Here is a 12,313-nt window from a genome sequence, read left to right as displayed (position 1 = left end):
TTCCGTGCACGGAGTCCAGGGCCCATCCCCATCTCTCAAACGAGGGAGACTTCGCTGCATTTATTTCCTCCTAAGCAGGTCTTAGCTGTCCCCGTGTAAGAAGAGAAGACGCGGGGGGCGTAGAGCCCGATGTTAGACCACCCTCCCGGAGCTAAGCAGCAGAAGAGCGAGTTCACGGCTCCAAAACCCGCACTTCCATTCCCGATGTCACAAACCCGGGCTCAGCCCCTATGCTCACAATGTCCCGTGAGCCAGTGAGGTGGGTAGTGTAGATGCATCCGTGTGGACACCACTCTCTTCCCTCAGTCCCGCCCTTCCTAGCGCCCTTTGCTGACAACGAAACCATTCAGCACCCACCTACGGACCCCTTAACATAGTTTGTGGAAAGAAACCCCCGTCGGCTTCAGGCTTCAGCCGTGGCCAGAGCGACGCCTGGGAAGCGGGTGCACCGCGGACCGGGCCTCTTCCCTGCCGCCCTGCGACTCCCGTGAGGACCCCCGCGGCGGGGCGGCTGGCCCACCAGAAGGGATCAGAAAGTGGACGGGGGTGTGCTCAGGATTCCGGCCGGCGCAGGATACCGCGGGGGCCGTCGAGGTTGAGTCGGGGAGGCAGGTGCACAAGGACCCGCGTGCCGCTGCGTCCCAACGCTGCGCTGGGGTCTCTCACCGCCCCCGCCCCTTGCTGTACTTTCCCTTTTCCTTCCCTCCGGCGCAGTCTCACCCGCACCTCTCCAGGCGCTGCGGCGGTCCGGAGCCCGGGCCGGTGCACCTGCACCCAGCGCCGTTCCCCGTGCGGCCCCTAGATGGCGACGTCGCCCTAGGGCCTCCCGCCCCACGGGGGCCACAGCCGCGCTGAGCCCGGAGCTGGGACACTGGCACCCCGCCGAGCACCGCGTGGTCACTCACTGCTCATTGCACCAGCGACCACAGCTTTGACCGCTGATGCCCCCTCCTGCTCGACAGACGCAGTCTCGTCTCCCAACATCTCAAATGATTTGTTGGTTAAAACGGAGCAACATGAAAACCTGGGTTTTAAGAGCACCTGCAGAATCTAGGAGTCTGCTTCCCTCCCTCCCTGTCAGTCCTCCTTCGCTGGGCTCTCCAACTAAGTGCAAGAATCTATTTATCGGTAATTATTTCTTGTCTGTCCCTGTGCTGGGTAAAGTGGGCAAGACGCTCCGAAAGAAAAGCTGAGCTACATTTTCAGAGATCCAAGAGCTCATTGTTCTAACAGAGAGCATGTAATGAACACTTGGTGCTGCAGCGTCTCCTTCAGTTCTTGGAACAACCCTGAGCAAAGTGCTCTTGCTGTAAACCCCATTTTAAGGCTGGGGACACTGAGAGTGCAGACATGACCTTGCCGAAGGTCATGCATGTAGTTAGTAGCAGAGTGGACCACAGGCAGGCTGGGATCGCACCTGGACTCAGCCGCGGTCCTCATTTAAGCTAAGGAAAACCCAGCTGGGAGACAGATGGGCACACACCAACCAGAGCCGTGGGCCAGGGTGGGGGGAGCAGAGACGGAGGCTCCAGGGAAAAAAGAATGAGGCTGAAACGAACCCTCCCTGGGCACAGGGGCACCGCTGTTGACTTCTGAGGATGTGGTTCCAGTGAGTGACAGGAGGTCAGACCACCCAACTGAGGAACTGCAAGCAAAGAGGAAATTGAGGAGCCTCAAGAGCAAAGCAGTGAACCGGCCAGGAGACAGCAAGGTCAAAGCAAGGGCGTTTGGGTTCTTTCACTTGTGTGCCTTTTTTTTTTTTTTTTTTAAGATTTATTTATTGGGGCCCAGCACTGTGGCATAGCAGGTTAATCCCTTTTTTTAAAAAAATTTATTTATTATTTATTTATTTGAGAGGGAGAGTTACAGTGAGAGGGAGAGAGACAGAGAGAGGTCTTCTGTCTGCTGGTTCACTCCCCAAATGGCCACAACACCCGGAGCTGTGCCAATCCAAAGCCAGGAGCCAGGAGCTTCTTCCAGGTCTCCCACATGGGTATAGGGGCCCAAGCACTTGAACCATCTTCCACTGCTTTCCCAGGCCATAGCAGAGAGCCAGATCAGAAGTAGAGCAGCCGGGACTCAAACCGGTGCCCATATGGGATGCCGGCACTGCAGGTGGCAGCTTAACCTGCTGTGCCATAGCACTGACCGAAGCTTGTGCATTTTTAAAAATACAGTGGTGCCTGGGCAAGTTTGCAAGCAGCTGCAGGGAAGCTGTGAGACGCAGGTGACACACAGGAGGGACGGTGTAAAGGAAGAGGCAGAGGGAGGCAGCAAGGCGGGCTGGGGTGGGGGAGCATTAGCTCAGCAGAGGAGGCGACAGCTGTGCGGAGGGGGCGCACCAACATGAAAACAGGAGGGACATTGGGCTCAGTTCCTCCACAGTAATCTTCATCTTTTTTATTTTTCTTTTGACAGGCAGAGTGGACAGAGAGAGAGAGAGAGACAGAGAGAAAGGTCTTCCTTTGCCCTTGGTTCACCCTCCAATGGCCGCAGTGGCCGGCGCGCTGCGGTCACTGCGCTGATCTGATAGCAGGAGCCAGGTGCTTCTCCTGGTCTCCCATAGGGTGCAGGGCCCAAGCACTTGGGCCATCCTCCACTGCACTCCCTGGCCACAGCAGAGAGCTGGCCTGGAAGAGGGGCAACCAGGACAGAATCTGGCGCCCCGACCAGAACTAGAACCCAGTGTGCCGGCGCCGCAGGCGGAGGATTAGCCTAGTGAGCTGCGGTGCCGGCCCCAAGTCTTCATCTTTATGTGATCTTTATGCATTTATTTTTAAAGGTGTATTTATTTATTTGAAAGGCAGAATTGGGGTGGGGGGAGAGAGAGAGAGAATCTTTCATCCACTGGTTTACTCCCCAGATGGCCACAACAGCCAGGACTAGGCCAGGTGGAATCCAGAAGCCAGGAGCTTCACCCAGGTCTCCCATGTGGGCACAGGGGCCCAAGCACTTGGGCCGTCCTCTGCTGCTTTCCCAGGCCATAGCAGAGAGATGGATTGGGAATAGAGCAGCCAAGAAACAAACTGGTGCGCATATGGGATGCAGTGCAGACAGCAGCTTAACCCGCTATGCCACAATGCTGGACCCGTATTTATTTATTTAAGAGACACCCCTCTACTGCTTCTGTCTCCCCAAGTGCCTGCCACAGCTGGGCCTGGGCCAAGATCAAAGTCAGGAGCTGGAGATAGAATCCAGGTCTCCCACGAGAGTGGCAGGATTTGAGCCATCACCAGTGTCTCCCGGGTCTGCATTAGCAGGAAGCTGGAGGCAGGAGCCAGAGGCAGGTGTTGAACCTGCATTCTCTGATATGGATCATGGGTGTCCTAACAGATGTCTTACCGTCTGGGCCAAACGCCTGGCCTTGGCTTTTATCTTTGCAGTAAAAGCAGAGGCGACTCTGCCAGGAGTGGGAATAGGTTTGCAGTGATAGAATTCCCATGCTGAAGTGATGGGCGTGTTGCTCAGACTGATCAAATTATGCCAGGAACAGAGGGGACTGGAGAAAGGAAGTACACACTGTGACTGCCAGGATTCTGTGCAAACCTCACTTGTGAATCAGAACCCAGGTTTATACCCCCTACGCAAACAGAACTGCAGCAGGCAGTACGGCCGTTCGTTCAAGGCCCTCCTGGCTGGCATGCCTTTATGTTCTTTGGCAGACAGATCATCATCCCTATCACTAAAGGTAAAACGAAAGGGCAGGGAAGTTTTCCTGTTTGGCCTGAAGCCACAAAGAAAATAGGGCCAGGGCTAGAAGAGGGGCCGGGAGCCTTTCTGATGCTTGCCGTAGTCCTTTGTCAGCTCTATCAGACAATCCCACAGATAAAGCAGATCCAGCCCGCACCCCAGAGGGTGCCAGGCACAGCACGGATGTGGGAGGGATCCAAATCAAGCTGCCTACCCAGGAGAACTGAAGACTCTCATTAGGGGGCAGGCTTTGTGGTGCATCAGGTTGAGCCCCTGGTTCAAGTCCTGGCTGCTCCACTTCCGATCCAACTTCCTGCTAAGGTGTGTGGGAGGCAGCAGATGTGTGGGGCAGGTACTGGGGTCTCTGCCACCCGCGTGGGAGACCAGATGGAATTCCTGCCTTTGGCCTGGCCCAGCCCTGGCTGTTGTGGGCATTTGGGAACTGATCCAACAAATGAAAGATCTCTGTCTCTCTGTCTCTCTCTGTGTGTGTATGTGTGTGTGTGTGTGTCTCTCTCTCTTTGTGTCTCTGTCTCTCTGTTTTGTGTGTGTGTGTCTCTCTCTCTGTCTCTCTCTCTCCCCCTCTCTCCCTTTCAAATAAATAAATAAATATTTTTTAGAAATAGGATTCTCTGTCTGTGACCCTGGGTCACAGTACAGTTCTTCAGGGGATCACAGGTGCAGTTTCTGAGATACTTTGGTTGCAACATGTCGATACACTGACAAGGAGATGCCCCTAAAAGAGCGCACCCTAATTACTTCATGCAATTGCTTGATGACTCGCCTCTGGTTCTCAGTGAAGGTTTCCTTGCGGTCAGAAGCCCACTGGGGTGGGTGCCGCTGGAAAATCAGAGGGCAGTTACGTAGCCTGTAGCGCTGATGAAAGGATGGCAGGCAATGCTCGATCCGCCACGATTCACTTTCCACCTGGCGAGCGAGAATGAAGGATGATCGCCCGGAATCTGGTGAAGAGGGGTGTACACTTCCTCCTCCTCCTTCAAGAAACACCCCCACGCCAGGCCAGTCCTCTCTTGATTCTCACTTCTGAAGAGAAGTGAGAGCAGCCACCTCCTGAGCTACGAATTGGGAGTGCCAGGTACTTACTCACTCAGCAAGGGCTTATTGAGATCCTGCTTCTGACAGGCGGGGTCCACACTGGGCCGTGCCCTCACAGAGCTAGCACACGACCCAAGACTGGGCCTTGTGCATGCGTATCTCAAGCTAGCAGCTGATAAAAGGGCTACAGAGAGGAATCAAAGGGCAAATTCTTTGTAAATGATGGAGCATCAGCCCTGGCTTAACAGCAGGTGCTGAGCATGGCAGGGTAGAGGAGAAAGGTGCACAAGGTAGCAGGTGCGGTGTCATTCTTGGTGGGGGGGCATTGAACCTCAGCCCAGCTAGATCCTGAGGCCTCACACCATCCACCTGCCCTGAGAGAGAGACAAACGTACATGGGAGGCTTCACCTCCTACTGCCGATGATGTATGCTTGTTTCAATATAAAAGCAGTGGTCTACGGTAGGCATTCGGCCCAGAGGTTACGATGCAGGTTAAGACGCCCATGTCCCACATTGGAGTGCCTGGGTTTGAGTCTCATCTCTGGCTCCTGACTCCAGCTGCTGGCTAATGCAGAGCCCGGGAAGCAGCAACAATGGCCCAGGTGATTGGATTCCTGCCACCCCCATGGGAGACTGCATGGAGGTCACAGCCCTCGGCCTCCGCCTGGCTGTGTCCCAGCTATTGCAAGTATATGTGGGAGTGAACCGGTGGAAGGGAGTCCTCTCATTCTCTCTCTCTCTTCTCTCTCTCTCTTTCTTCTTTCTTTCTCTCTCTCTCTTCCCCCTCCCCCAGATAAGATTTTAAAGTAATAGCAATAAGTAAAGCCAAGTAGTCTTTTTTTTGCTTCAAATTTTTGAATAAAATAGATGCCCCAGGAGGCAGCTCCGGGTTCATCCCTCAGTGTTCACAGTGCTCTGACACACGGACCCCCGGGCCCCAGTGGCCTTGGTCTCTGCACACCCACCTGCGGTTCTACGCAGCCTGGAGCTCCCACTGCTGCCCACCCTCGGCTGTTCTGCCTCCCAGTGTCCTGACTTTACAACGCGGCACTGGCGATTAGTACTAGAAAGTGACACAGAAACTTAAACCTTCATGCTCCCTTGAAGAACACTATGAACGGCCCAGGCCATCGGGGACTTGAGTCTCCAAAAACCCAGCCAGCATCTGGAAGACGTGGCCTTATAGAAGCAGCACAAGCTGTTCTGGGCTCGCGAAGGCGGAGCTGGGAGTAGCGCCCCGCTCAGACGCCAGGGCTGACCCAGGGTCCACGGCCCAGGAACAGTGCTGAAGTTTTACCTCTCAGGCTTAAAAAAAGTAGACAACACTGTTAACTTTGAGGGTTCCCTAGAGATTCTTTGATTCACGGGGTACTTAAGCGAGCCCAAGATCAGGTTAACCCAAACAGATGCTCCCCCTGCAGCCTTGAGGTGGTCCTCACTCACAGGAACAGACGTGCTGAGCGCGGAAGACAAGCAGATATCCCAACAGAAACCAAAGCGGCAGAAAAGCACGGCCCTCCTGGAGGAAGTCCGGAAGACATTAAAGGTAAACCATAATTAAAACAAAGAAGAATGAGTTCAAGTTTAAACATGTTTCCTACTGGAAAAGTGCGATGGCCTCCAGCAGCACCAATACCCTGCTTCCAAAAAGCAATTATAAAACTTACGCGAGCATTTTCTAACCCAGCTGGTAAAACGGAGTATAATCGAACGACTGTGTTACCCAGTGGGCTGGATCCAGCAGAGGCCTGGGGCTGGCTCACCAGGGCCAGGAGGAGCGTAGGGCTGCTGGTTTTTGTGCTCATCCCAGTGCAAGACGAAAGTAACTAATTCCAGGAGCACCGCTGTCTTTTAAACAAGCCCACAGCCTTCTGTCCTTGAGGGTGAAACAGAGCAGCCCGGAGTTGTAACAGGAGGCGCAGATCCATTATCAGACCTTTCAGGGCTATCTGCCCCTGCCCCTGATAACCACTCGAGACACATCCAGGTCACACAGTTTTGCAAACTTTTTGGGTTCTCGCCTTGCATTCCCCACTTCTGCGAATGTCCAGGGAGAAAGCTGCACGTGTTTTGCTGTGGGATCAGTGGGCACACCCTGAGAGCCCTACAGATCAACCGACAGATGAGACTGCGTGTGATTTTGTCTCTGCTTTGGGCATCCCGAAGTGTTCTTGCACCAGTCATCATTTTGTCCTTTCGGCTTTGGGCGGGGGAAACACTCACGTCTCTTTGACAAGTAGGGAAGCTGGGAGATCGAGTGAGGAGGGGATTTGCCCAAAGTCTCTGAGCTGGTAAGGAGACTGGATCGCCGGTGCTGTGACCAGCCAGAGCCATCCTGAAGGTGTGGTCAGTCATGGCTAAGGACCACGTCCATTGTGGGCCTCTCCTTCCGCCTCCCTGTGCCTTTTCCTGCCTTCTCTTCTTCTGCATCCCTCTCTGCCACCTTCTTTGTTTCTATTTTAATTTCTTTGAAGCATTGCTTAGCCTGCTCCCTCCTCTCAACCTAACAATCATCTCGGGATGATGCTTGTTCTTCCTTCAATATTACATTTACGGTAGAATCCAGTAGAATCCCATAGAGAGATAAACAAGGGCAATTATTGCAAAGAGAGCGGCGTCAGGCACAATTCAGCCAATAAGACAAGAAACCCAGGGTCCCAAAGTGCTTTTCAATGGGTTTCAGTGTACTTTCACAGGGACACTTGGCTGTCACATATTAGAAATACTGCAAATTTTTGTTTTGTTTTGTTTTGGTGGCTTTCAACTGCTGCTGTTCTTGCTCTTTTTTGTAAACTCAGGTAAGTGAAAGTTGAGCATGACTTGAAATAACACAGTAAGGGGACAGGTGTTGTGGTGCTGCAGGTGAAGCTGCAGCTTGGGATGCCTACATCCCAGGTAAATATCTAGCAAAAAAAAAAAAAAATCTGTGTATGTATGCCCTGCGACTCTGTCATTCTGTTGATAGTCATTCCCCCAGGGCCAGTTTGAGTCCCAGCTACTCCAGTTCTGATCCAGCTTCCTGCTAATGCACCTGAGAGGCGAAAGATGATGGCCTAAAGAAGTTCCTTGCTCTTAGATTTGGCCTGGCCCAACCCCAATTGTTGTGGGCATTTTGGGAAATAAGCCAGTAAATACAAGACACCTCTCTCTCTCTCTCTCTCTCTCTCTCTCAAATAAATAAGTCATAAACAAACAGCAGTAAGTCCTAGATCTTAGAAATCAAACATCAAAATTGATGTTGACTTGTACAAACATTTTGGAAGGAAAGTGAGTATCTAGCAAAAAAAAATCTGTATGTATGCCCTGTGACTCTGTCATTCTGTTGATAGTCATTCCCCCAGGGCCACTGTGATTTTGTGCAAATTAGAACAAGGAGCACTTTCATCAAAAGATTTTAGAGGGTGAGTGTTTGGCATAGCATTACGACACTGCTCGGGACACCAGTATTCCATTTCAGACTGCCTGAGTTCAAGTCCTGGCTCCACTCAGAATTCCACCTTCCTGCTCAGGTATGCACGGGGAGGCAGAGGTGATAGTCAAGTATTGGATCTCTGCCATCCATACCGGGGATGCAGGTGGAGTCCTGGGCTCCGGGCTTTGGCCTGGCCCCATCAGGGCTATTGCAGGCATTTAGGGAATGAACTTTGGAGTTTCACAGTGTGAATCCTGTATTTGTTTCAATGTCAGAGCACCAGGCCTTGATTTTGACTGTAAGTTAGATACACTCTATTCTTCTACACATCAGGAAATAGGTTTGCTGACCCCATTCAGTGAATAGGGATCTCTCTGTTTTCCAAATAAATAAAACAAGTAATTAAAAAAATTGATTAAAAATAAGGGACTGGCACTGGAGTGCAGCAGGTTAAACCACCACCTGCAACCCCAGCATCCCATATGGCGCCAGTTCAAGTCCTGGCTGCTCCACTTCCCATCCAGCTTCCTACAAGTGCACCTGGGAAAGCAGCAAAAGATGATCCAAATACTTTGACCCCTGCACTCACCTGGGAGATGTGGATGGAGCTTCTGGCTCCTGGCTTTGGCCTGGCTCAGCCTGGGCTGTTACAACCATCTAGGGAGAGAGCCAACAGATGGAAAATCTGTGTGTGTGTGTGTGTGTGTCTCCCCCTCTCTGTGACACTTTGCCTTTCAAATAAATAATTTTTAAAAATTATAAAAAATTTTATGGCTATCTTCCAGAAAATTATCATAAGTATTTAAAGCTGTAATAGTTACAAAGTGAATGGCACCTGCTCAGATAAGGCATTTTGGGCCGTGTAGGCATTGGCCCCAGTTACCTCATGAATACACATGAAAGATGATGTCAAAACATATTCATTGAGTAGTTTGCATTATAGTAGCAAAAATGGTTGCAAATGTCCATCAGCGGGGGACAGGTTAAATATTTTTAGGGTACCTTTATAAAATAGAATGCCAGGGTGAGTAACAAAAAGAATGTAATGATCTATCTGTTGATACAAAGAGATGTTAAGGTGTTATTAAGTGGAAAAAAGCAAGGTGTAAACAAAAATATATTATAATGCAATTAATGTACATTTTAATTATATATATATATATATATGCATGCTGATCTATAGAGAAAGTGTCCTGAAAAGACACTTAAGAAATCATTATTAAGAGTGTATTAAGAGGAAAGTAATTGGATGAGGAAATGAGCTTTTAGTCCAAATGTATATTTTTCTTACTAAAAGCATTTAATATTTTAAATTTTAAAAATCAACAGGGACTATTGGAATGAAAAGATGACAGATCTTTTTCTTTCTACCTTTTAGAATTTTCCCAAAAGAGGTAGTTTTTTTTAACCGCTGTGTACATGTCCCTGACTGAATACATTTAAAAACAGACTACAGGACCAGTGTTGTGGCACAGCAGGGACCTCGTATCTGAGGGCCTGCTTTGAGTCCCAGCCGCTCCACTTCCCATCCAGCTCCTTGCTAATGCGCCTGTGAAGGCCCGAGTCCTTGGGCCCTTGTCCTCCACTATGGGAGACCTGGATGGAGTTCCCAGCTCCTGGCTTAAGCCTGGCCCAGTCTTGTCTGTTGTGGCCATTTGGGGAACAAATCTGCAGATGGAAGATACTCTTTGCTTCTCCCTCTCTCTTTTTCACTGCCTTCAAATAAATACTAAGCAAATAAACAATAAATCTTTAGAAATTGACTTCAGATATTCCCATTGAACTCGGGTCTTTTGCTTTCTACTTGTTAAACTTCTTATTCAGTGAAGTATGAGCCTTTTTACTGTAATGTAAATTTTAAAATATGTTATCTCAAAAACTAAAGCCAAGGCCGGCGCTGCGGCTCACTAGGCTAATCCTCCGCCTGCGGCGCTGGCACACGGGGTTCTAGTCCCGGTCAGGGCGCCGGATTCTGTCCCGGTTGCCCCTCTTCCAGGCCAGCTCTCTGCTGTGGCCTGGGGGTGCAGTGGAGAATGGCCCAAGTGCTTGGGCCCTGCACCCCATGGGAGACCAGGATAAGTACCTGGCTCCTGCCTTCGGATCAGCGAGGTGCGCCGGCCGCAGCACGCCAGCTGCGGCGGCCATTGGAGGGTGAACCAACAGCAAAGGAAGACCTTTCTCTCTGTCTCTCTCTCTCACTGTCCACTCTGCCTGTCAAAAAAAAAAAAAAAAAAATTAAAGCCAAGAAGAAAAGGGACAAGGCGGAGGGTGGGAAGAAGAGAGGGAGGAGGGAGGAAGGGAATGCCAATATGTTCTTAGAATTGTATCTACAAACCATACTGAATCTGCTAAAAAAAAACCTGATTAAAATTAAAATATAAAAACAATTAAAAATATGATTTACTTCCCGTGTTTGGACAGCCCTGGGGCTAAGGAGAGGAGGCATCGTGGTAGAGGCTGGGAACTGAAGCCAAGGCCGACTTTTCTCTGTCCCTCTGTTCTTCACTCTCACCTGTCAAGTCTTTAATTATTTTAAATTTAATTAATTAATTTTTTACTTATTTAAAAGGTAGAGCAACAAACCTAAAGACAGACAGGCAGAGACTTGCCATCTTCTTTTTCCCTCCCCGGATGCCCACAACAGCTATGGTGGGGCCAGGTGGAAGCCAGGAGCCCAGAGCTTCCTCAATCTACCTCTCCCATGTGGATGGCACTTGTTGCCTCTCAGTTCTTGCTTTTGAAAACAAATGCTGGGGCTGGTGCTGTGGTGCAGCGGGTTAAAGCCCTGGCCTGAAGTGCCGGCATCTTATATGGGCGCTGGTTCGAGATCCGGCTGCTCCTCTTCCGATCCAGCTCTCCTCTATGGCCTGGGAAAGCAGTAGAAGTCCTGGGCCCCTGTACCTGTGTAGGAGACCTGGAGGAAGCTCCTGGCTCCTGGCTTCGGATCGGCATAGCTCCAGCCATTGTGGCCAATTAGAGAGTGAACCATCGGATGGAAGACCCCTCTCTCTCTCTCTGCCTCTCCTCTCTCTCTGTGTAACTCTTTCAAATAAATAAATAAATCTTAAAAAAAAAGAAAACAAATGCTACATTTACTTATCTATTAGGCAATGAATGTAATTAATCATAGAAAATAATTAAAATCATTCTTTTATCAATTCAGTTCTAATTGAGTATAAAGATGTGGCTCATCACTTAAAACCCCAAGAAGCTGTAAGAAAGCCACGGACCCTCGACTTCCTCCCTGTGCAGCACTAAATGCACATCCCATGATCTCAGCCGTCTTTCTCCTTGTTATTTTGGTCCCTAGAGAAGAGAGTGTTCTAGCTTTCTACGTTCCTGAAACACTGTTAAAAGTTAAGCTGAATTCATTATTACTATTTCTGTACTAAAATTCACTCCTTCAAGGGAATATCTAGGTATACATTGATTATTCTAAAAAAAAAAAAAAGAGGATGAAAAGAAAGACTTTTCTTTGTCAGAAATTACATTTAATACAATCAAGTAACCTAGCAACCCCAAATCTAACAATAGAGAGACATGTCTTTTTTTTTTTTCAGATTAAGTATGTGTATTAAATGACATTTCTTTAAAAATTCCCTTCACGAGTGAATGCCAGAGGAGAGCTCTGTGAATTTTATAAATTTACAGAGCTTGGGAGTTTGCATTTGAACCATGTATTTGCTTCCATCTCAAAGCAGCAGACCTTGATTCTGATTACAAGCTAAACACATATTGATTACAAGTTGCACATAGTCCATTCTTCCACACATTAGAAAATGGGTTTACTGACCTCATTCCCTGGACCAGGTCTTCTCTGAACATGTGAATGCCAGTGCTCTTTTCTACCTTACTGAATTTCTGTCTGGAGCCTGGATATTTAGAGCCCCGTATTTATTGTTTCTACCACATTGGACTTGGATGCCTTGACTGTGTCATCCACCAAGCACTCATTCACTCAACAAACATTTGCTGAGAATCCTCTTGGTCTCAGGCTCTCCGCTCAACACTAGAGCACAGGGAATACCAAAAATAAATACAAGATTAGGAACAGCATGATGCCTGCTCTTAGACAGAACACAGGCTACAGGCCGTGGGCACTTCTGTCCCAACATTCATTATGATGTTTGCACTCACAGTCAGGTGAGGCCAGA

At 49.5% G+C, this 12,313-nt stretch overlaps 1 protein-coding gene across 6 annotated transcripts in view; it reads right to left on the bottom strand.

Moving 5' to 3' along the window:
- Nucleotides 1-12,313, bottom strand: part of MRO (maestro) — a 61,698-nt gene that overhangs the window by 9,544 nt on the left and 39,841 nt on the right. Inside the window, exon 1 of one of the 6 annotated variants that reach the window (XM_051851952.2) lies at nt 6,415-6,590. The exons of 2 other annotated variants lie outside the window; for them this stretch is intronic. In XM_051851952.2, the coding sequence (XP_051707912.2) occupies nt 6,415-6,552 (138 nt within the window). In that variant the 5' untranslated portion in view covers nt 6,553-6,590. Of the gene's footprint in view, nt 1-726; nt 778-6,414; nt 6,591-12,313 lie in introns of those variants that run through there. 3 more of the 6 variants (XM_008261314.4, XM_008261313.4, XM_070050183.1) reach the window with 3 other exon arrangements.

This window comes from Oryctolagus cuniculus, chromosome 10 (genome assembly GCF_964237555.1).
Source record: "Oryctolagus cuniculus chromosome 10, mOryCun1.1, whole genome shotgun sequence".
Taxonomy (NCBI): domain Eukaryota; kingdom Metazoa; phylum Chordata; class Mammalia; order Lagomorpha; family Leporidae; genus Oryctolagus; species Oryctolagus cuniculus.
This window is presented reverse-complemented; position numbering and strand designations above follow the sequence as displayed.